The following is a 25,988-nucleotide window of genomic DNA, read 5'->3' on the forward strand; positions in this document are numbered from 1 at the left end:
GAATTATCCTCAGGAGTGAGAGTGGATCTGGAAACTTTTTTGCCACAGCATCCCTGCGAGCCGGGCGACAGCACACGACTCCGCCCAGGCGTCGTCCGCGTACGTGACGTCAGCGAGATCACATATGCTCCACCCCGGCGCGCCTACATCAGTTTTCTTCGGAGAACTTTTCCGCACCAGAACGTGGAGCCACCAAAGAAAAAACTGTGGGAGCATGGGAACAGTGTGCGAATGAGTAAACAAAAAAGAAACCCCATAGAGACAGTGCAACACCGCAGTGTCCAAGGGCAGAGAAAGAGAGGAAGAACAGAGCAGAGCCCTGAGCAGCCACCCAATCAATACATTGACAGCAACCCCCACACCTCTCAAGGAAGGGGATACTGTCCCAACAGGCAGAAACAACCAACCTCCAGCCACCCCGGCCTAGAGGGCATCCACCCCCCAATAAACAAGGGGAAGGCACGACCAGAGGGCCCCAACTCAGAGGTGGTAGAGGGGCCAGGCCCCCAGCAGCAAGAGGAAGGGAGAGATGGGAGGCAACCTCCCCGACCAGGAGCAGCCAGAGCAGCAGGGCATAGGAGCACCAGAACCCCACCTTCCCAGAACCAAAGAGGAGGAAAGGACAGCAACCAGACGGAGCCACCATCCAGAGCAAAAGTGGTACTCACAGAGGACATGCGCCCCCCCCTCCCCCCATGGGAGGTGGGTACAAAGGACCAGCCCAGGGGTCCTCGCTTAACAGGGAGGAAGGGCGGGCCGTGAAGGAATCTGCGGCTAGAATCGTCTCTACCAGATACATCGTTACCGAAGGTTAGTAACTCGTACATCTGATAGAGACTACTAGCTGCAGATACCTTCACGTAGAATAGATACCCTAGCAATACCCACGGGGAAGGAGGGTCTGCGAAAGGACCCCACCAGTCTGGACAGGACAGAAGGCCCACAGGGGACCAGACCTGTAGACCAGGGAGGCAACCTCGTCTCCACCAGGCAAGAGGACCCCCACAAGGCAAACGCCAGCAGCCCTAGAAGGGATGAAGGAAGAGTGGAGGCCCATACACTCACAACAGAGGAACCAAGGGCAAGGCTGGAGAGGCCGAAGCACCCCACTCTACCCCCCAGGGCTACCGGGCTTCCACCCAACACCAGAAAGGCCGAGGAACAAAAGGGCCCAAGGAAACCAAGGAAGAGGCGAGCCCACCCAGAAGGAAGGCAACAGGCCAGGCAGAACAGTAGCTACAACCATAAGCCACCAGAAGCATGAAGACACTGAAGCATCCCAGCTCTCAGCACAAGAGAAGGAAGGAGAGGAAATGGCCGCACCTACTACGACAAGGGCCACGCACACAATCTCAAGAAGCAATAGCAACATACGGAAACGCCAAGGAGAACAGGCACCCGAAGGCAACCAGCACTCCCCAGCAGAGCATAGCTATATAATAGCTACCACTACCCCACTTAGGGTACGGTAAGTCCCAAAACACGGGAACCCTCTTTGGAAGAACTTCGGCAGCAGAGGAGAAAGCAAAGCGTCACGGGAAAAAGCAGCCCGTGGAATTCTTGACATCACCCCAAAGAAAAACAGAAGGCCTAATCTCAGGGCCAATTCTGTGTACTATTCCAGCAAAAAACACAGGTAACAAGGGGCGTCCAGCAGCTAACAATGCCAAAGTCCTAGCAAGGAGGACTCAATGGCCAGCAAACACTAACTACAGCCAGGGCATTCAAAAGCCCAAACCCAGCTCAACTCAGCAGTCACTGAGGAGGGGAAAAAGGAGGAGGATGGGGAGGAGGAGGAGGAGAATGAGGCAGAGGAGGAGGAGCAGTAGGCGGAGGAGGACAGAGCCCTGCCAGGAACCTCTGGATGGCAGAATCAGCCGGGGCATGGAACAACAAGCTGCCAAACGGAAGATCAATGAGCCACTCCCGAATATTCTCAGGGAACATGCCGTCCCGAAGTCAAGCATGGCGATGGAGGGCGACTGAGGAAGCCATGGCCCGGCACAACACATCCGAGATGTCCAGAACTGAGAATAAACGCCGACCAGCTCCCGGTCATCCAAAGCATGATGCCGTAAGTCCACCTGAACAGTCTCCTGGGAAGCCGCAGATCCCACAGACTCAGCTGAGTCCCACAAACAAGAGGAGGCCCTCGCCAATACACACAAGGTGTTAAGGGCCATCAGGGCGGCACTGGTTGAGGCGAACATGTTGCGCCTCCAAGAGTCCAGCCAGCAGGCCTCCCGGGACGGCGGAGTCAACAGTGGCGGCAGGGAGGGAAAAGCGGTCCTCACAAGGATTAAGAAATATAGGGAGTATAATCCTTTGTTTTGCTGATGCATTGGGACTATTTCTATTGCATTTTTATGCAGGAGGGATAACACTTCCTGCCTGAGCAGTGACAAATGTTCCTGTGACATTGGACGCTGCCTGGGTGGTATGTTTGGGGGGGTGGATGTTGGTTCTAGACAGTAACCTGACTGAATTGTTTAAAGCACCCACCTGTCGTATGTGATGTTTTCCCAGGCTGGTAAGTGTTGTTGTAGTCTTCCCCCGACAGGAGTGGAATGGGTCAGGGGGAGGGGAGTCATTGGGCAGGGGTAGAGGCAGAGCGGGAGTTGTTTTTACCTCTTCCCTTATTGCATGTCTAAGCAACAAAACACTGGTGTTAACTGCTCTGGAGGCAGTGTATGCTGCATCAAGTGCACAGCGAATGGAGGTGTTTGTAATATTTTTCCCTTCTTGGATAAGCTCATTTGCTCTATCTTTGTACTTATCAGGGAGGTGCTGCATTAACGATTCTAACATTCTAACATTCGTCATAATGTGCCCTGTCATATCTTGCCAATAATGCTTGTGTAGTGGCAATACGCCACATATTTGCTGCTTGAGACACAGTTCTTTTCCCCGATGCGTCAAGGAGCTTAGACACTTTATCTGGTGGGGGAGCTTCACCTGATGTTTGTGAATTTGCTCTTTTGCATGCATTGGAAACCACAAGCAAGTCTAGTGGTACTAGGCCTTTAATATAAGCTTGGTCTAAAGGAGGAGCTTTATATTTCTTCTCAATTCATGGGTTTATGACCAGAGTTGTAACTGGGTCTTTAAAGACTTCAGGGGCATGCTTAATCACTCCTTTAAGCATGGGTAAAATGGATGAGGATCTTTGTGCATTATCAAAGGTATCCATTAGGAAGTCTTCATCTACAGGGTCTGTATGCATGTCCACCCCATGATACTACGCAGCTCTGTATACTAATTGATTGAAGCCCATAGTGTCTTCTAGTGGGGAAGGTCTAGAGGGGTAAATGTCGTCCTGAGGGACATTTGGGATGTATGGGGTGTTATAATCATCCCACGGGTCAGGTGAGCCTGGAGGAATAGATGGATCATCTGCATTACCCCCTATATCATCAGAGCTATCATCCCTGTTGTCATCATCTGGTATGATAGAGGATGTAGGGGAATGTTGTGGTAGGGGCAAAGGCAGGGATGGCATAGGTGGAGAAGGGAAAGAAACTCTTAGAGGAGAGGTAGCCATGTCCTTTTTCGGATGAGGAGCCGGTGCAGGTGTATCTAGTGGTCGTTGTTTTTTAATTAGAGTTAATCGACCAGTGATTGGATCTTTAACCAGAGTCTTTTGCGCAGGGTCTGGGTGAAATAAGTCCTCTGCAAGAGGCCGATCTTGTGGTGCGGAGGGAGGTTTCGGCACCGAAGTAGCTTCTTTTCTGGTTCCGATCGTTTTTTCAGCTCCGATGATTTTTTCGGTTCCGGTGCACTTTTCAGATCCGATGGTTTTTTAGGTTCCGGTGGTCTTTTTAAATCCGAAGCGTGTTTGCATGGTTCCGACCTGGGTTTCGGAGCCGAGGGACTAGCGGTATATGCTTCGGCACCGATTGTTTCAATGCCGGCGTGGTAGGTGATGTTGTCTTTTTTGGTGCCGGTAGGTGTGCGCCGGCCCCGTGGGGAGGCCGACTCGAGCCCGAGTCGCCGGAAGGCTTAGCTAGCTTCTTAGCCGGGCCCAAAGGTGGGGCAGTAGAAGCAGTGTCTCGGTGTGCACCCGAGGGCGAGGGTGTGACCGGAGCCTTTTTTGGGTGTGTCGAGGAAGGGGCGGGGTCGACGGCTTTACTTACGACCCGCTGTGCTGGAGTGATGTCCTCGACTTCGGAATCTTCTGCCTCGGAGTTGCTGTCGAAGCCATGTTGTTCTGAGACGTCGACGCCCTCTGCGAAGATGTCGTCTGGAATCGGAGCTGAAGATCGAGCTATTGTTCTCCTAGCTCTTCGGTCCCGGATCGTCTTCTTGGAGCGGAAGGAGGCACAAGCGGAACAGTCTCTGGCCTCGTGCTACGGGGAGAGGCAAAGGTCTGTGTGGGGAAACTTCGACCCACATTGAGGACACTTTTTAAATGGCGTCCTTTACATGAGCGGGAGTCGAGGCCTAGTTAGGCCTGAAGGCCGCCGTCGACGACCCGAATTGAAATCTTCGATGTTGAAGAGTAGCGTCGACTGGAAACGCGTTCGAAACTAAATTCTGGAAGCTGGTGAGGATTGTGCGCCGAAGGAAACTGGTTTCAACGCGGAGCGCTGGAAACACATTCAAGCCCAGTGGCGGAAAAAAAAAATCTGGGGATGGAGCCGATGCCCATGCGCAGTATGATGCAAAGGAGGAGTCACCTGTCCTGTGATTTCCAAAGACTTTTCTACAACAAAAACAAACTGCAAACATTCGGGCCAAACACTAGGTGGCCATCTATGCACAGTGTGTAATCTGCAGCTCATATACCTCGAACATATTGATTTCTACTAGGAGTACAAATATGAAGTCCTCAGAGGCACAGGAAAAGGTAATTCTCTTCCCAATTCATGTTTTTATTAAAGAGTGAGCTCTAGCAGTACACAGCAGGAGAGTTAAAATACCTGCACTGCTCAATCTATGCAGGTGAAGCTCTTGACTTCTTTATAGTTGATCTTAAATTCCTTTATAGCAGGCACTCGTTTGACAAAACGTCCGCTTATTTCTCTTACTCTAGCAGTCCTCCACTTTAACCTGGAGAGGTGCATCAGTGAAAGATTCAAGCTAGCTGCTTCAACCTTAGCCAATAGGGATGTTGTTACCTTTAATGAAACTTCAAGTAAACTGGCACGTTTGTGGCTACCAGGAGGGTAGTATCCCTTTTTCCAAATTTAAATCATGCACACTTGCACTGAACAGCAACACAACGTTGCTAGTTCCTCCTTTTAAATGCAGGCCATTGGTGTGCTAGATTTGACCTATGGGCTCAAAGGGCACCTTCATCACAGCTGACACTACTGACTCTCAACCAGTGGAAGACCTGCAACAAGTGGAGAAAACTCGAATAGACATCAAATACTTTCATCACTTTGCAGAAAAAACTGTTTTGGTGATCTGGCTATTTGATAAAGGCTCCAGGTTGAAGCCCGTAGGCGGGACTATTCAAGCTGACGATAATCAATGGAGATCCTTAATAGGAGAACATATTTTGCCTTAAGTCAAAAGGACAGACTTCTTGAGTGAGACAAAACCATATTAAGACCCGAGGAATTGTTCAAACTCTGCCTCCTGATAACGAGGAAGCCATAAAAAGCAAACAGTCGAGGAAGGAATATACAACAATCTTCTGTGGTCTCAATTATGTAGGCTCCAACCAAAGGGTAACTGATAAAAGTAAAAACTGTTATGAAAATGTCAATATAAAGAATGGGGTCACCCTTTTTTGATGCAACACAAATGTACGTGGATGCCTTCTGATTACACCACTTACTTACATTGCTACCATTGTACAAATTGCCTGGAATGTACTGTATCTGTATTGTACGTGTATGCCGTTCGAATACACCACTTAATCACACCGCTATTATACGAATTGTCAGCAATGCCATGTTGCGGTTATCTTTCACTACGATTAAAACTTGAATGTGCTCAGTTCTTTGCATCTATTGCACAGTAATTTCAATGTGCAGGAAAACTAATTGTACACATATCCCTTCTTTAATGCAAATACACTACTGTACGTGTATGCCTTTTTTACACCACTTACTTTAATTTCTAAAATGGTACACTTGGTCCGTTTAGCATTGAGGCTGTTACCTTTTCACCTGAGTTTTAAACTTCCAAATGTACGCGGGTAACTTGCATAGCATCACACTGTATGAAATGAATCTACACACATCTATATCGTCTGCCCTCTGTTACCCAGTGTTGAAGAGGTGTCGATACAGTACAACAGTCGCTCTACCGTGGCAATCACCGCCGAATCGGCAACGTCGGCTGACGTTCACACGGTTTTGCTTTTAAACGTCCACGAGGAACTCGCATCTCCAGTATCCAGCCACTGCAGGCGGTACCGGCACGCGAAGTTCAAGCATCCACAGGTAATTAACTCGGCGGGGGCCCAAGTAAATTACGGGCTGCCAGTGTATCTTCAGACATTAGGCTCATTATCCCCCTTTTTCCTTCCAGCGTATGGAATTAATTTCCCTAATGAGGACGGCTTAAATAATACGGACCGTCCTCGCACCAAAGACAAGTCTGGAGGAGCTCCACAATAGGTAAACAGACACACTGTGGTGGTGCTCCATAGCTCTCACACACTAATTAGATGTCGGATATTGATCAATGCTCATTCCGTTTTTCAGATTCCTCTATCAGTTTAGACGCGACTTTGCCAGATTTTTCCATACGGCCACAGGAGTATGTGGACCCGTTTATATTACTATTGGAATTGAATGACAAACCAACCAATGTAGAGGGGGTAAGCACCTTTTCCACATACCATGGATGTTTTTCTAAATACCTACTCTGAGACTAGTGCAACATTCTTACACTCTCCTCATTTAACTCTTAGGGTACTACGAAGACTCACCACCCTACCTAGGGTTGTCCCACCCTGTCCTGAGGAAGACCCGCATGCCCAAGGTCTAACCTACCCGCATGGCTGCAAGACAGGTCGAAACGTCGACACCCGCTTTTTATTAAGGGCCTGGACCTAAAATCCATGCCTATACGTGCCACATGTGAATATTATTCCATGAGAAAATTGTAATTAGAAATAACCTACTAAGATTGTGACCAGGCCGCTAAGGACAGTGATTCACAACCAGTCCGCCCCTTTTTATTCATCCCTTTGGATCAACTTTAAATGTGTAAATATCTTATGCAGTGTGTTTAACAATTGAATTGCCTCACTAGATGACATGACAATAAAATGTATGGTGAAATAGAGTTTCGGTATGTTGCTATTTGCTGTTCTTTGTTTTGAGTAAAATTATTGAGTATTATGAGCAAACGGAATCTTCTTTAAACATGCTCACAAACGATTTATTGAATACAAAAGGTTAACAGATTAATCTCTCTTCATACGAATAAGGTCAAGGACCATAGTTTTTTGTATTATATTGTTGTGAAAATGTCAAGCTCCTCATGTAATGCAACTGGTGCTATGTAAAGCGCTCCGATACCTGATTCGGGTCAAGTTTGCGCTATATAAAACTCTGTAAAAAAAAAAAATGCCCGAATTCCACTTCTGCTAACCACCAGCTAATTAATCAAACGTGAATGTGCAATTTAATCAGATGCACAATTTTTTCATTTTGTTCTGTTTTTGCAGATAGGATAATCAAGCTTACATTAATATATCTGTCGTATTTTATAATTGCTTTCGATCCTTTGAGTCTCATCCTTATTTTGAAACATTGGGAGTTACTAGAAGGTTGATATTTAAGTGGCACTTTTGTGGTCTTTCTAAACATGGTCTGATAGAGGGCAAATAGCTGAAACGGCATTATGCCATTATTCGCTTAGTACTTATTGTAAAAAGTCTCCAACAAACAACGGAAATTTTATAAAAACCAGTATGAAAAGCCAAAAGTTAGAGTGGACTTCACATAGGTGACAGAAAGACAGGAATGTGACTGCACACCTGCCTTAAATGAAGCTGTGGAGCATTTGGTTTTCACTAGCTCCTTGGCCACTGCACACCACACAATAGAACATATCATGTATTTGTAAAGCGGATGCTCACCCAGTAGGGTAACTTGGCACTGAATAACTGGTGCTTATACCGCTGTACCATGAGCAAACACAACTGCCTTTTGTGAGGCAAAAATTGATCTTATTGTTCTTACATTATGTGTTTGGATGAGAACCATCTTTGAAACTCAAAATAGGCTTTTATTGTTAACATACTAATGTGCTAGAATTAGTATCGCACTTAGTAGTAAATGAGGGCGTTAATACTATAGCTTCCAAAGCAATATTGCAATTTATTTTATTGTTTGTTGCTCATACAATTCTTTACTGCCTTACTGTTCATATTCCTTGTGTTAATTTATTTTGTATGCACTAGACTAGTGTTTTAGTTTTAAAATACACATTTTTAACCATGCATCGCATATTCTAGTGATCATGGTTAGTTTATGAAAGATCCAACACTGGGAATCTCCTTTCTTGAAAGATGTTTCGTACTAATTTGTCAGTCAGGGCCCATTCAGGATTTTATTTGGGATGTCGACAAAATCTACTTCTTGGTTCGGACTTTCTGGGATGTGTATTGCTGTCAGGGTGATACCTCTGGCCAAGGCCCAGTGATACATTGTTTGAGATTAGAGAGAACTGCTGTGGTCTCATTACCCTTTGCTTGATGGTATAAAGCATTGTGGTGGGGTTCTCCATTTGAATCATGATGTTTCTAGGGAGAGTAGAAAAGCCTGGAGGGCAAGGCGCACAACTGTCAGTTCTAACAGACTGAAGGTGTAAGTCTTTTCTATTGCTACCCAAAGGCCTTGAATAGTCAGGTGATCAACGTGGGCCTCCTATCCTGACACTGCCGATTAAGTCACTATGATCTGTATTGGAATATTCTTTTGGAAGAATACTCCTTTAAAGGGATTTTCATTGTTGCACCATCATGCTACCGATCATATAGTCTGGGTCGTTACATGGTCCTCCAATTTGGTTTAATTCGGAGACCACTGATCCTTGTTGAAAAGGTGTCAAACAGTCTTGAATTGTGGCTATGACTATGAAAGATGCAATGGATTATAGGAAGGAGTCAACTTAACATGCTGGTGTTTTCCTTCAAAAACAAGCAGGGCCCTAGAAATGAAGACTCGCCTCTGAAGGATACACTTTTTCACGGTGTCCTTGTGTCTATTTTCATTCCTAAGTATGTGAGACATTGGACTGGCATTGGGATTGACTTCTCCAAGGTGATATTCAGACTGGACGTTTTGAGCTGCTTTTCGTTGTGAGGCTGCTTTTATGAGCCAGTCATCCATGTACAGATAAACAAATAGTATTTTCTTTATTAGATAGGCTGTTACAATTGCCATGCACTCCGAGAACATCCTGAAAGCAGATTTTATGTTGAATTTAAGGACATAGGTTCTGACAGGGAGAATCGCCTGTGAAGAATCACTGGGATTTTCTGTGTTCATCTGCAATTGGAATGTCAAAATAAGAGTCATTGATGATATACAGAACAGAGCCAATCAATCCTTTTAATGTGTGGAAAAATTTGATTCTGAAATTCACTTCTTAGAATGTCTTTGGTGATGAATCAGAGGTTTAATAAAGGATGATCTTGGTTTGACTGGCACATTGGCAACTAGGAAGTACAGAATCAGAACAAGCCTGGGTGTAAGTTGTTACTTCTCAAGAAAGAGAAACTATGGAGGTGAAAGACCTGCTCCTTTGCGATCCTCGGGGAGAATATAGTTGCCATTTTCATAGTGGAGCCTTAAATGTTGCTTTTGAGCAATTCCTGGGTTGTTGGAGAGCTATGGGGATTAGCTGTGTCTGTACCGGGCCTTCAAAATGGATTATTGGTACAATAGGTTGCTACGACATGGTGTAGGAAAATCACGTAGGCAAGAGTTGCAGAAGACACGTTAATATGGCTTGCAACTCTACGACAGCTCCCTGAAGACTAACCGCCACAACCTCTACTCTATAGTTGAACAATCCATAGTAGAACCAATTATGTCACAATGTGTGACATAGAGCTGATCTTAACCACAGAATATAGCACACTACAATATCACCTTTCTATATAATACCAAGAAATATACATATATGCATAATATACTAAAATTGTTCTGAAGTAACCGAGAAAGAATGAAACCTAAATGTAATTTGACCTGAAGGAGCTACGAATAAAAAAAGAACTTGAAAAATGAAAAACAGAAAAAGAGAAAACAGATTTACAATAAAAAGCTACAGTTTAATGTTAAGCTAGTTATTAAGCAGAAATTCAGCCAAAACACAAAGTCTGAAAGAGGAAACCTATCTTCAGGACCCTGGTATCAAAATAGTTTGAGGATTAATCTTCCTGTTACTTCAATGTGGTTCATCCATTTGAGCAACATCTTTGACATTAGTTTTCTCCTGGCTTGAAACTTAAGTAGGCTCTGCTCGAGCTTAGCGTCAAAACACCTCAGGGTAATCGTTGCACTTTACAAAATAAATTAATTTAACTAACTAACCATTCATCTTCAAAACTATTTGTTTAGGTAATTTATAGACTCTGGATATATTCCACCAATCAGCGTGATACAGTATCCACTCTTATTGGTGAACCAAAGGTAGACACACCCTTGACAACCTTATGGGCATGACTGATGCTAACCCAATCATCTATGTGCAGTTTAGGTGCCTTCTCCTGAATTTCCTCACCTTCCAGCTCCACTCTTATCATACATCATAAATTTGGTATCAGTTTCCGATTCATTCTCAGCAGCAGGCAACATACGTAAACCAGACTTTCTTATCCAAGCAGGACACATTTCAAACGTAGCTACTATCCCACTAAAAAAATCAAATTAACAATTTGGTGTAGTGTGATGTGCCCATAACACTGTCTTGCTTTTAAAAAGGTTCATCCTATTACTTACAGCCAACTGTATACGTCCCACTAAGATGTGGTTCATGCTCTCAATAAAACCGTTTGTCTGAAGGTGGTATACTCTACGATGCTGAATTTTGAATTGTTGCAAAAATTCACTAATTTCCTTTGATACAAATTGTAACCTGTTCGATACAATTTCTTCAGGAAATCATTATCTTGCAAAAATTCTATGAAAAGATTTTATAACCCCCTCTGTGTTGGGATCCATTATGAACTGTACTTCCCACCAATTGCTACAATACTAATTAGCACCCACAACAACATATTTATACTTGTTGGGAAATATGTAAAACAGTCCAATAAAAAGCACAGCTAGTGTCATCCATGGTCATTCTGGTAACTCCACAGCTTGACATGGTGGGGCAAAGGTTTGAACCACAATGTCACTGGTGCAGCATATCATACACTCCTTAACCTCAAAAATCCGCTTATCCGTCGACGGCCACCAAAAGATATTACAAATCCTCCTCTTAGTGTTGGTTTGTCCAATGTGACCTTCATGTCCTAAATCAACAATACGTACCCTTAACTTTTCTGTGAACAAACCTATCACCTCGCATAATACTACCCTCCTCTAATGACAATTCATCTACAATTTTGACAAAGTTTTATTTCTTTTGGCAGGCTCCTTTCCTTAAGCCAGCCTTGTATTATGCAGTTACAGCAATGAGTACTTTATCTGACTTGAGCTCTTCAAACCATTTACATTTTAAGAACCCACCACTTGAACAGGCATCAATTCTTGCGTCCAAGCACTCATCCTCAGGTGAAGCATCCTCTCCTTCCACTGGTAAGGGTGATCTATATAAAACAAGAAGGGAGTGGTCCCACTCACCAGGAGACAGGGTATCAAATACAATCAATGTAAAAAGAAAAAGTTTCTCTTGGATAATTGATCCTAAGGGTCAAAACTGCACTACATTTAACCATACAAAAACCTTACAAACATTCAATTGTATTAAATGCACTTAGAATTTAGGACCCATAAATCAATTATAAACCCACAGAAAAACTATTTTGGATATCACAAAGATTAATTTATTAAAATCACAATTAAAAAGTTAAAACCCATATTTAAACCAATTAAAAAATATGTATTAAAAAATTCATACATGTAACAGATGCTTAGTATTAATATATAGAGAGACCAGAAACAAGTAAAACATTTAAAAAAATCTAACTATGTATGGTTGAATGTAGTGCAGTTTTGACCCTCAGGATTAATTATCCAAGAGAAAAAAATCTTTGTACATTGATTGCAATGGTGATCTAGACAAATAGTCTGCTCTTATCTTTTTCCCCAGTATGTGTTCAATCTTAAAATTATACTGAAGCAGTTTTGAGCTCAATCTGGTGTTACTAGGAGTGTGATCTGTAACTAAATTACCACTCAAAATGTAAATGGGTGATTTGTGACCTGTCAATAATTTGAACATCGTGCCCCACCAAAAACGTTTGAGCCCTTTTACCGCCCAACAAGCCAATAACTCCTGTTCAATGAGAGTAGTTTTTCCCAGGGGGCTCAAAACCCACAGTACACTCTTCACCTTGCTTCACTTAGGTGATCATACACACCCACCCGCCACCCACTGATACCATTCAAACTGGCATCAACAAACACATTCCTTGGATGGACCGAACAGTGTAAAGATTTTACGTGCCGCAAGTTAAATCTTGATTTACTCAAATTCTTCCTGACATTTGTCATTCCACTCGAATACCACCCCTCTTAAACATTGCAGGGCTCGAAAAATCATTAAAAAATGCACTAGACCTGCAGGTCTAGTAACATATAAAATCTCCTCGACCTAAGTGAAATGCACTTGACCTCTAACTCGGAAAGCAGAGCAAATGTGACAAGTTAACAAGATTTAAAAGCAATTTTATTGCTCATTTACTTTATGAGCAATAAAGATGCCTTTAAATCTTGCTATCTTGTCACATTTCCTCTGCTTTCAGAGGCCAAAAGTAGGTTCATCTTCCTACTCGCCATTAAAAATATCTCGTCCTGAATTATTCTAACTCGCAAATGTGAGCGGTCGAGTGAATTTTTCGAGCCCTGTATTGCATGCGTTCAGTTTTGGCAGTAAAATTCTGTTTAAGTTGTGAGTAAAACTCACATACACCGGGAAATAAAAAGATCTTTTCCTTACTAGGAGTAAAAGTGCCTAGATAACAGCCTCAGCCTCAATGAGGCAAGGACGTGGCTCAACTCCATCCTGCGAAAAGAGATGTCCCAGATAGTCTATGGACGAAACTCAAAAAACACATTTCTGCTTGTTTGCAACAATCCCCACTTTTTGTAGTCTACTCAACACACACCAAGGTTTTGTCGTGCGCTTCATTAGTTTTCCCTAGACCAGTATATCATCTTGGAAAACCACAGTGTTTTCCACCCCTTCCAACACTTTCTCCATGATACGCTGAAAAACAGCTGCTGCTGAGGTCCAACCAAATGGCACTCTCTAAAATTGAAAGTACCCACAGGAGATACAAATGCAGTAAGATGCCACAAACAGGCATCTAACTCCACTTGGTGGTAGGCAGACGCTAAGTCGATCTTAGAGGTATTATGTCATCTGTTCTCTCTAAAGGATGAGAATCCACCCATATCTCTTTGAACTCCATAAGTCTTCACATACTTTTAAACTTCAATTTTTCTCCATGCTACCACCAAAGGCGAAAGCCATAAAAAATAACTTGGACTAAATTACTCCGGTGTCACACATCCTACTCATCAGGTAGGTTGTCTCACACGATATGGGACGTCATGCAATTTATGTTTAACAGGATTGACCTGATCCTTAACTTTGATCATGTATTTGAACATTTGATACGCCCAAGTTTCTCAGGTAAGACATCCTTGAACATGTTAACCCAAACTCCTGCCCCACTTTGTCTCTTGTCACTCACAAGGGAAACTTGTTCTCTGGCTCATGTTCTCAATGTAATTCCAAACAATCCTTTGCGATACCACTCCAAAGTATTATGATCTTTCCTAGCCTCATACACTAGGAAAATGCACCGATCTTTGAACTTCAAATGAGTTTTTTTACTCTATCCCCCTGCCCGCATAGGATACAGGATTCCTCGCATGTGCTTCAAGCTGCTTATCAACCCACATTTGACCAAATAACTACTGAGAGCATGGTCATGCGTGCACCTGAATCTACTAAATGTTTTAAATCTTTACCATCTACAACAATGTCTATATATGGATCTACATTTATCTGACTCATCCTTCACTACTAACACCAAATCACTCATTGAACTAATGCCATCCTCGCTACTTTCATCCTTCACGTAATTGTTGGAAACAATATTTATTTTATCCTTGGATAAGCATACTTTCGCAAGGTACACTTGTTTACCACATTTGCGGCATGATGCAATCCTTGCAGGAGATAAACGTCCATTTGGATAATCTGAAGGAAACCCACATTATTAACATATTTTTTTTGAACATGGCTCCTTTTCTACTTTAGATAGTTCTACATTTTTGTTGAATTTACTTGAATAACTGTTGAGTTTTCTGTTCCTTAATTGCCCCCACAACCACTTTATCAGTCTACAACAACTCTTTAGATGACACTTGACAGTTCAAAACTTTTAACTATATTAAGAGTTTCTTGTAACAAGGGATTTTACAAAGTGTTGATCTTCTCTTGCACTTTATCTCTCAACCTAACAATTTGATTTTGTATCAATTGCATGGTAAAGTTTTAATCTCAAATTCAGACTCCAAAATGCATACAACTGCTACATATGCATCAATGCTTTGTCAGATTAAAGTTCTTGAATAAAGAATGTATGTCTTGACGCCAGAATACTGCCCTGTACATCAAACCGTTTCTCTAATGTGGCCATAGTCTCTTGAAATTAATCTAGAGCATCTTCTCCTTCTTCCATTTCTAATGGTGGTAAATGATCGGGAACAGCTTACCCCTCAAATCCTAGATTATGTTCTAGAATAGATCTTTTCAGGTCTGCTCCGAATCGGTTTCCACTCACTGCCCCCAAATATTTTGTGAACGCCCTGTACCATACTTTTCAACTGACTGGTGGTTCTCCTGGAAGCTGTAAAAATGGTCATAGTGGATGTACACTCTGCATGTTGTCCATTTGCAAAAATTGGTCTTACCTAATGAAAATGCTACTCTAAATACTGGCATTTTTTTTTTATGTTGCTGTACTTCAAAATACCTTTTGCAAATTGCACACAATACACACTTTTATTTTTAGAGAAACATGTGAAACTTACTCACCTATATGAGAGATTTTGCAAAATAACATCACAAAGTTCACACAGCATGTACTGCATAAACTAATAACAATTGCTCACTGTATGAGAACTGTGACTACAGGAAATGTGTTACCTACTAAAATGTGATTGCTAGTGTAGCCAGCACAGAAGTGAATAATGATACTACTGCCATTATAGGACATTAGAGTAAAAATGTGTGCAACATTAAGATGAGCATAATCCCCATACTGAGTCTGCCGGTCCCAAATGGCAATGGCCACACACAGGAACAAAATGAATAAAAGGTAAAATATTCACAGCTACTGCTCGATCTACCATACGCTTACGTACAAGCCCTGACACTTGCCCTGCTGAAAAGACTTCTGACTTATTGTCAAACTACCTGCTTTCTTCTTCCAACAAACTAACAATTTACTCTCTTCACCTCAGAATGCACTGTACCCTGAGCTCAATGGAACGTTCTACCATGCAGTTTTACTGCATAGACATTTTCAGGAGCAGACGTTGCTCTCCATGATGCGTTCCACAGTGTGTTACCTTACTTCAACATCAGGCCTCTGCGCAGACGTCCCTCTACTGAAGTTGCGCTCCACAAAGACCCAATGATGCGTTCCACAATGCATTTCATTGACTTTCTCTACAGACGTTGTGCCCCACACGGTCCCAATAATGTGTTTCTCAATATACACATCACATCTACATACAGACAATGCATTGACAACGATTTAGTCTGGTACGGACGTCGCACTCCACAATAGATTAACGATGAGTTCCACATCATGTAATCTAACTGCTTTTCATCACGCTGCTGACCTCACCAATCAATCTGTCGCATCACACCAGAGAGGGTTCCGTTCCAAAGAGCACAAATAAGCTAATCAGCGCTAGAACGGATCGCACATCCTCAGGTAATTTCAAATTGTTCCAACAGCGTCACAAAATTCTGGCAAAGGATGTTGATAAACCAGTATGGTCTCAAATACACCCATATTCAGAAGGCTTGTACATAACAGCTGGATGATATCCAGTAACACGTGGGGAGATTTGGAACCAATTAGTCACCAACTGTAGTAAAAAACACACAGGCAGGAGTTACAGGAGGCACGTTTATTTGGCTTCTAACTCCACAGCTCCCTGGAGACTAAAAAACCTTCACTCTACAGTTAAACATCAACATTCCAAAGTAGAACCACTTATGTCACAATGGGTGACAGAGCTGATCTTAACCATAGAGTATAACATAGTACAACAGTACAGGGTCCAGAGAAGATGTCTCTGAAAGACCAAAAGGAGATTAGCTTGCTTCTTTTCTGTGTCTTTCTTTGTGAGAAGTGTTCTCTTTCCAGAGGAGAGGGCACTACAAGTAGAGAAGGTGCTGAATAAACAGAATGTCAAGTTTAAGGTGGTAGTGACCACTCATTTCCACTTGTGATTGTACATTTTCAATTTGTTTCTCCAACATGGATGGTTATGTGGTCAACAGAGTCTGGTGTGTCCTCGATGGTGGCAGTGTTTCAGACGCTGGCATCCTTGCTATGTTGAGAGTCGATGAGTGGCATGGTCTCGGACACCATGTCATGGAAACGTAAATGCCGATCTATCCTTTGATGGTAAGCAAGTCAGAGCAGAAGTTTGCAATGACGATGCCGGTGATAGACATCTGTCTCCAGTGGCATCAGGAATTATGCCATTTTCCACTGCCACTTGATCTCCTCTCCCTGCACATTCCTTTCTGGGTGCATTTTTCAGGAGGTGGTGAATAGAGTTAGGCATGTTGAAAGACCAACCTTTCAAGTCTGTTTCTTTTGCTCGTTTTATGCCCTACTGTCTTTAAACACACCTTTTAATCTGATGCGGTCTCCGTCCTCGAAGGTTTTATTTTTACATAGTCTTGTAGATTTCACATTCAGATATGGAACGAGAGTTAGACAAACCACACACACTTTGTAGGTGTCAGTTACAGCCTTTTTTCTACATGGAGGGTACCAGTAAAAAAAAATAAAAAAAAAAAATGTAAGGACTTCAAAATTCAACAAGACACTGAGAAAAAAAAAGTTACTTTATTACATTTGACTACAGAAGATCAAAGGCGTTGAGTGAAGTAGCTCATATTCTTTTCCTTGCAGGAAAAAAAGAGGATACTTGACGTAATATTAAACTTCAGCAGATGTTCGGAGATCCTTCTTTCACGAGCTGGCAAAAAAAAAAAAGAGTTAACACTGCATTCTAGGGTTGGGTGCCTCCCAGGTTCCTAAAGGGACAGGCTTTTTTTTCCTTTGCGTTTAATGTATCCTCTGCATTTTTGCCTCCATGTTCTCTACTGACTGGTTTTCATGGCATGTGAATGCTGCAATGCAGTTCTATGAGGACAATCTGGAATGTTATGTTAACAATTCATAAAGAATGAGGCCTCTGTTAGACTTGAATTTCCCAGATTTGCATATAAAGTCATGGACAAGGAAATTCAACATTGCTACTTCCATGGTTGGTGATGAGACAGCCTCTCCGATATGATATTTTATTGCTGGCTCAGTTAATGCAATACTTCAAAAGACTTTCGACGATGGTATCTGAAGTAGGAAAGATGAAGACTGAGTAGCACCGCTATAAGATGGAAGCAGGCAGTCAAAAAAAAAGCCTTGGACACAGGGATGTCTTGTTTCTTAGCTGACTGGCACAGAATTTCTATAGTGTATGATAATCTTTGATTTAAGATTATTCAGTTTGCCAACTTTCCATTTGTTTACAGAATATGAGGCCACTGAATGATAACTTCAAGCTGATTTGTCACCTAAAAGGCTGCATAAAGTGTTAGCATCAACCTTCGTTCTCGATCTCCTAATGTCTTGGTAGAGGAGGTAGGGCAAATGTCACATTTCAATGGACTGACTTGGATAGAGGCAGCAGATTAAGTGGGTATAAGGGTAAGCCCAAACGTTTGTTTGCCCCGCTTGTCTCAGGGGTCCTAAAAGGAGACTTCTTGGAAACTGAAAAGGCCTGTTATTTTGCAGAGACCCCTATTATACTATACATGGTCATAATATAACCACATACAGAAGAAAAGCAAGCAGTGATTCAATGCTGGATTCACAACATTTACAGATTAAAATGTTTATCGCAGGGGTTCATTCTTAACATACTTTTAAATCTTAACGGTTCAGCCACAGTCTCTGATCTTAATGTATTCTATAATTCATCAGAATGCAAATAACCTTTAAGACAAGAACAGAATGCAAATGAACAAACTTAAAAGTCGCCCTCATGGACTGCACAGAAGATGTATGAAGCTGAATGAGGTGAGATGGGAATATTTGCACGATAAACAGAAACTAGCTTAACTGAGAAAACAGCATTTTACACCCCACCATGAACATTGCAAGTTTACTTTGACTAGCCTTTGTTCTTCAATGAAAAACGCACCAGCTAAGATATTCTGTTGTGTTTGCCCTACAAAATAGACCATAGGACAGGCATTTCCTTACTCCACTGCTGGTCCCAAAAGGTTTGAGATGTAGGCCCCATTGTCCAAAGACAACCAGACAACCCAGGCAAGAGGTGGTAATATTAGACAATCATTATAGAAACTCCAGGAGCAGTAACAATGAAAGTGCCATTCACGAGATTACCCGATTAAATTATTTATGTTGAAGAAAGCTACTTGAGGATTTCATGGAAAGAACATAACAGATAGGGTTCAGTTGCTAAATGAAAACTTTTACAGATCTGAAGTTAGTTTGTGTGTTAATTTTGGTGGTCTCACAATGTATGGTTATGTATCCAGTTCAACTCTTCCAGTCTTATGACCCTGCTGTACTATATTCAACTCCATTTCCCACCACATACCATTTTTCCTCCTATTTTCCTTTGCATCAACTTAAATAGATGGACACTTCTTTAACCTTGCTCAGATCCCAAATGGCAAAACCAAAAAAACATAGTCTGGAGGGTCTCCGTTTCAGTGACTAATCTCACTGGTGTATGTGCACAGTGTTTGGTTTAACTTTTGCAAAACAAGTCAACACATTGCATCTCTGAATACAATAAAATTAACGTTTAGAAAACAACTGATACTAAAGTATTTGCCATTGTAAAAGAAATGTAGTAACAAAAGCACAAGCTGAATCACAATTATATTCAATGCCATCTGACTCAAAGTAATGCAAACATGCCATTCTTGTGGCCTTCCCTTGGCGCCAAATTATGAGAGAAAATGTCAGTGTGTATGCGATATCTGATGCTAAAGAGTGTTGTCTCCACAAATAGTCTAGTAATATTGCATAGGTTAATACCATTCATAATCTGCTGGGTGCTCTTCACTACTGGTGGTTGCAGCTTAAATAGGACATCTTTCCTTCCCCATAAATGTGTTGCTCCTGCTGATCCTTTGCCTAGGACCTTGATCTGTTTCATGGTGCCCTAATGTTGCATAGACTGTATGCAGCGTTTAAATATTGCAAAAATACAACTTATCAACCTTTCCCATTCTAAAAAAATGAGCATTTTCAGTGAGCAATGCAGCCATCATCCACCAACCACAGCTTGAGAAAAAGTCACTCTACCAAACGCAAAGAGCACAGGACTGCCATTAAGCTATTGTACTGAAATTCAGGCTACAGTTCAGTTATTAAATCTTCTGCTTCCTAAATAACTATATACTTCTCAAAACAGCAAAATGGACAAAAAAGTATAAAAATATTACCCATCATGATTGTATGACGCTAAAACCACGCTGGGGCTTGAATAAGCATTACTCGTTACCCAAGTACAATGCACAGCAAACATCATCAGCAACATTAGCATCAGCATGGTAACAATACTCTTGATATTTGGACCAAGTCCTTCTTCGGTTTTCTCCTGTTCAGACACATGTTTCCTCACTTTACCAGCCTGTGAAAACAACGTTCTTATCAATACAAAAAAAAAAGCTTCATGTATTTTATTTAAACCTACCCTTTCAAACAGATAGTCACATCATTAAAAAGCAAAACATAGTTCTATGGTATACAACTAATGAATCAAAATAACTATCAATTCGACTGAGTAAATCATAAAAGAGCAATAAAAAACATTTCAAGACATCACTTAAAATCATTTAAAAACAAATATTAAAATTCATGATTAAGAATGGTTACACCTGGGGATAATTCTACGTGAAGGAATCTGCGGCTAGTAGTCTCTATCAGATACGTAAACTAGCTAATTTGGGACAAATAAAAATAATGTGTAAAGTTTCCAGTGCAGCAGTTATTTCCCGTGTGCAAAGCGGTGGATCTGTGTGTTTATGCCACCCCGCTACAAGTTGTGGAAGCAAATTCAGGCGAAAATATGTTACAAGTAGTCTGTGCAGAACTAGCATATGCAGCGTTAAATACAGTTCGGTTTTACTTGCGGATTTCACCATTTCTTAATGTGTGCACGTACTTTTAGAAAATGAACGTACAACCATTTTTCCTTTAATATGAGCACGAAATGACTCCTTCACTCATACGACCGATGATTTGGAGATCAACCTTGGGTTGGTAGATAATTTTGGCCAGCCAAGATCCCCCAAAATGCCTTTAACATATTGCACCCATGGTACCAGACGACAATGGTCCAGACCAAGACAATCTCTTCCAATTAAATTCCAAATCGCTTTTCAGCCAAACCGAGAACCCCAATAATACGGGGCAGATTTGTATAAAATCAGAGATGAACCCTACACCCAATTCATCAGGCACAATCTCAGAGTATACTTTGGTGGATCCTCAGAATCATGAAGAATTTGTTATCCGCAACTTATATAAGGTGACAAGGCGTATATGCCCATATCTCAGCATCAAATGACACTGTCGACACATTTGGCTTCATAAAGGTCCATTATGGACTTATTAACATGACCTAGGCACCTAGACAATGCATCAATACTATGCACTATCCTATTAAAGGACTGCACATGCGCACTCATCCATGGGTCCCAATTCATTTTGCAATCTAAAAAAAAATAATGATAAGATGTATCTGCTTTACTGATGCAATGGCCATTAATTGAATGTAACCGTTTAGTTTCAGCATATTTCGGCCCCAGCACCTTTGGTATATGATTTTGGATGATTCATTTTCACACCCAAATTCTCCATAAAAATCCGTCGAGCAGAAACTGAAGGCAGTTTGCTGTATGTGCTATAAGTACAGTATCTTGAGTAGTTTGTTTGAACTGATATTAACTGCAACCTTCCCTAATTTAAGTGTTTAAAATTATTGTTCGATGTTATTACTCCACAGATAACCCTCGTCCACTATATTAGAAATGTAGCGGACTTTAATTCTAGTCCAGACGAAGGTGGTCTAAATGAGGTTCCATCGAAACACGCGTAGACCATAATTATTCATGTGGAGAGTCCTCTCAGAGACATACACCAGAGGAATTTGATGGGTGATATATGATCACAAAGAATGATATATTCTGTGTCAAGTTGTTTAGGATTTCCGCTGAGATTGTACTTTCTTTATGTATGAGTGCTAGAGAGAAGGTGATTGCATCATAGGTGAGAGTGAAGTGTTGATGGTTGAATGGGGGTTATCTGTGCACTTATTTATTCTATTTTTTATTTTAGAGCTGATTTGGTAATCTTATTGCCTTCAACACAGCCACAGATGAAGATACTGGCATATTTAGAAGCAATGTTAAGTTACCCTACAGATCAAATATTCATTCTCTGTTCAATAGTTGAGATGAAATGTTCAAAATAATGTAGTAGTTGTGTATATAATATGCTGGAGGCTTTGGTGGTATCCTGGTAATTGCCTATCTGCTCAAATGTATTTTGTATGTGTAGATAATGACAAACTTCTCAGATTAATAATGAATGGTAGTACCATCATTGTATAAAAAAAGTATAAAATATTTTATATGAAAAATTAGCAATAAAAAATGTATATTTTTGAATTAAATATTGTTGCTGTATGTCCCGGATATTGGGATTGTTGCTGTTAATGAGCACTAAGAGGCCAGACTATAAAGAAATAGGTCAGTTGAGAGGTTTCTCCTAGAGTGTAAGTACAGTATCATCCACATAAAGTAATAATGGTACCGGTCTGTCCCAACCATTAGGACATCTTTACAATGTTCCTCTAAAAACTGCTCTAATAAAAAGCATTGGAGCCAATATGTAGCTCTGTAGGACTCATCTACCCAGCTTAAAGTGCATGGTGCTTTCTCCATTGGGATAGAATCTTAGGAGGCTTCAAGCCCCGCATGCAAATCATGCAGAAAGGTTACAAGGACATCTACCCCACATGGCCCCCATCATAGCATAGCCTAGAGCTTCTCCAACGAGTAGCTCATGAGTTACCGGTAGCTTGCCAGCTACCTATAAGTTGCTCGTCTGTGTGCAGCCAAGCCTACAAAATTAGACGTTTTTTATTGGTTGAATCAATATAAGTATCGATGCATTGAAAAGTGTATATTAAAGACAAAAGTGTATATTTTCAGAAATAATAAACTGATGATTGGAGAGAAACTGCTACATTTTCAAAATATATTTTCAGTTGTCATTTGAGTGATAAATCATGTAGCACTGGGGACACTTATTACCAATATTACCTTTTTCTACATTATTGCTGCCACCGCGCCTAAAACACGGAGGTGAACATTGTTGGAAATCTTCCATGTGGTATCCTGTAATGTAATCCTGTCTGATACCGTCACTATTGCACTAAAATTATGCTTTTGATGATTCATTGAACATAAGTTGCTCTTGTTACAGAAAAGGTTGGAGACCACTGCTTTAGCATATGCAGCCCTCACCTGGGAGAACACCAACCCTAACTTACCCACAAATGGACTCCAGAACATGCACAGTACCACCATGGATAACAATGTCATGTGGCCAATCCTGCACCCTAGCTAAGACATCTGTCACAACGTAGGGCCATCTCTGCCCAAAAGGTAAGCAACTAACCAGGGCCACTGACAGCTGTCAGTGACCTGGCCAATGACCATTCAAATAGAGCTGTATGCTTTAATCTAGGTTCTTGGGCAGGCCTCACTTCCATCCTGTGGGCAAGCAAGGAGTCACCCACTTGCTTCTGAGGGTGCCTCTGTTCCCAGAGGATTCTCAGAGTGGGGGCTACAGGCTCAAGCTGCAACCACCCTCCTTCCACACTCACTGCTACCACCTCACGGGTGACCCTCCTCCTTTCATCAGAGTTTGTAGCCTGAGACTCAACACTTGTCTGCCAGTCCAAAACTTCTAAGGGGGACACACAATCGCCCCTAAAGGGCGGCACTACTGCTGTGTCCTGCAAAAGTCGGCCTGGCTCGAGTCTCCTCTATCCATCTCTAACAATAAGGCAGCATATCCAGGTCAGAAGTGACCACACCAGTGCAAGTCTTAGAGTTTTTCTTGGCACAGCATGTAAACCCCTGGGTCTTGGCGCTTCTCACTGCAGGTGGCACTTCACTCCTACCTCATATTCGTCTCTGTACCCTAACTCACGGACTGTGTCTGCAGAGATCTGGGAAAGCCCAACCTAGATACTCCCACTGGCTCCCTACCCACAGGTGACAGTTAACTGCCAAAGATGTAGTCTATGGGGAAGTGGGGACCAATGGGTACGCTTAAAACTAAGACATAACACTTAGTTGAGCGTCTTATTGTCTGTTTTTACTTAGGGTAGGAGATCTATTGATTAAAGTTTGTTGTCATTGGTACTCCCAGCCCCATTTTAGATTCACTCTCAATCCATACATCTACACATTTCTGGCCCCTCAACCCCACTTCACCACACGGCTGCTGGAAAAAGATCTCCGCTAAAGCACAAGTTACTACTTGTGTAACGAAATATCTGTAAGAGACATTAGTTAGTGATAGATTCCTTACCTTAGAATATCCCCAGGCGTCAGACTGGTTCCGGAATTTTTTTGCCTAGCAGTACCCATGCGCGTCGGTAGGCGTCGTCCAAGGCTCTGCGTCCGTCGTCCGCAGCGCCGTGATGACGTCGGAGTTCTTAGACGCCGCCTCCGCGTGCTGACGTCAGTTCTAATACACAGCTTTTCCGCCCCAGAAACGCAGAGCCATGATAAAAACCAACACTGGTGCCATGAAACTAGGGCCCTGAAAGGGGATGACCTTAACCCTAGATATCGGTTCGCAGAACGGAAGGATGGGTGGGTCGGTAAGGAATCTATCACTAACTAATGTCTCTTACAGATACATCGTTACACAAGTAGTAACTTGTGCATCTGAAAGAGACACGTTAGTGATAGATTCCTTACCTTAGAATAGATACCCCAGCAATACCAACCCCGGTGGTGGGTCTGCGAACCAATAATCACACCAGAAAGTCCTGGAGGACGGAACGGCCAAAGAAGCCATCCCTCCGGACTTGGCTGTCCAGGCAGTAGTGTCTTGCGAACGTGTGCAGCGAGGCCCACGTAGCTGCCTGACAAATGTCCTGCAAGGGGACTCCCCGGCCCAGGGCAGTAGTAGTTGCCGTGGCCCGAGTGGAATGGGCCCTCAGCCCAACAGGAGGTTCTTTTTAGCCTAAGAGTAGCACGCCTGGATGCACAACACGATCAACCGAGAGATGGTCCGCTGTGCACCGCCTGTCCCTTCTTAGTGCCCACGTAACCAACAAAGAGTTGGTCATCCACCCGGAACTGGCGTGTGCAATTCAGATAGTATGAGAGCGCACGTTTTGGGTCCAGACGGTGGAGCCTCTCTTCCTCTTTCGAGGGACGCGGAAAGAAGGTGGGCAAGGTGATGGACTGCCCGATGTGGAAGGCTGTGACTACCTTGGGCAGGAAAGAGGGTCTTGTCCGCAACACAACCTTGTCTGGATGGACAGAAAGGAAAGGAGGTTTAGAGAAAAGAGCCTGGGCTCACTCACTCTCCTGGCAGAGGTGATGGCAACCAGGAAAGCAGTCTTAAGTGTAAGAAGACGGAGAGGACAGTTATGAAGCGGCTCGAAAGGAGCGCACACAGGTAGGTTAGAACCAGGTTCAAGTCCCACTGGGGCATCACGAAAGGAACAGGAGGGAACATATGAGTGATGCCCTTTAAGAATCTGTTAACAATCGGGGACTTGAACAAAGAAGGCTGATCAGGTAGCCTTAAGAAGGCGGAAAGGGCAGAAAGGTAGCCCATGATAGTGTCCAGAGCAGAGCTCTGCTGGGCAAGAGAAAGAAGGACGAGGAGAACCTCAGAAAGGGGGCAGAGAGTGGATCCACAGCCTTTGCTGTGCACCATGCCACAAATCTGTTCCACCTGCAGGCGTATACCGACTTTGTGGAGGGATGCCTGGCTGCCAGAATGACATTACAAACTTCAGGAGGCAAGTCAAATGGCCTCAACTGTCGCCGCTCAATCTCCAAGCATGGAGGTTGAGACTGGACAGGTTCGGTTGGAGGACCGTCCCCTGCTGCTGCGACAGATGGTCCTCCTGAAGAGGCAGACGAATCGGGGGATCGACAGACATGCTGAGTAGCTCTGGATACCAATATCTTCTTGCCCAGTCCAGAGCCACAAGGATAACCTGGGCCCGGTCGCGCTTGATCTTCAGCACTCTGAGCAGAAGTGGTATAGGCGGAAAGGCGTACAATAGACCGCAACTCCACTCGCGACGAAAAGCGTCTCCGAGCGAGTGCCGCCTTGGAAATTCCAACGCGCAGAACTGATGACATTACGCGTTCTCTTCTGTGGCGAATAGATCTAACCAAGGCTCTCCCCACTGCTGAAAGAGGCCTTGCGCCACGTCCGAGTTCAGACGCCATTCGTGATCCATCATGCAACCGGCTGAGTTCGTCCGCCCTGG

The 25,988-nt window shown here is 42.9% G+C and overlaps 1 protein-coding gene across 1 annotated transcript in view; it reads right to left on the reverse strand.

The window, feature by feature from the left end:
- STT3B (STT3 oligosaccharyltransferase complex catalytic subunit B) overlaps window positions 1–25,988 on the reverse strand; it is a 347,362-nt gene that overhangs the window by 98,843 nt on the left and 222,531 nt on the right. The window contains exon 11 of the mRNA XM_078663938.1: window positions 19,891–20,078. Within this exon, the coding sequence (XP_078520064.1) occupies window positions 19,891–20,078 (188 nt within the window). The remainder of the gene's footprint in view (window positions 1–19,890; window positions 20,079–25,988) is intronic.

Source organism: Lissotriton helveticus, chromosome 10 (assembly GCF_964261635.1).
Source record: "Lissotriton helveticus chromosome 10, aLisHel1.1, whole genome shotgun sequence".
Taxonomy (NCBI): Eukaryota; Metazoa; Chordata; class Amphibia; order Caudata; family Salamandridae; genus Lissotriton; species Lissotriton helveticus.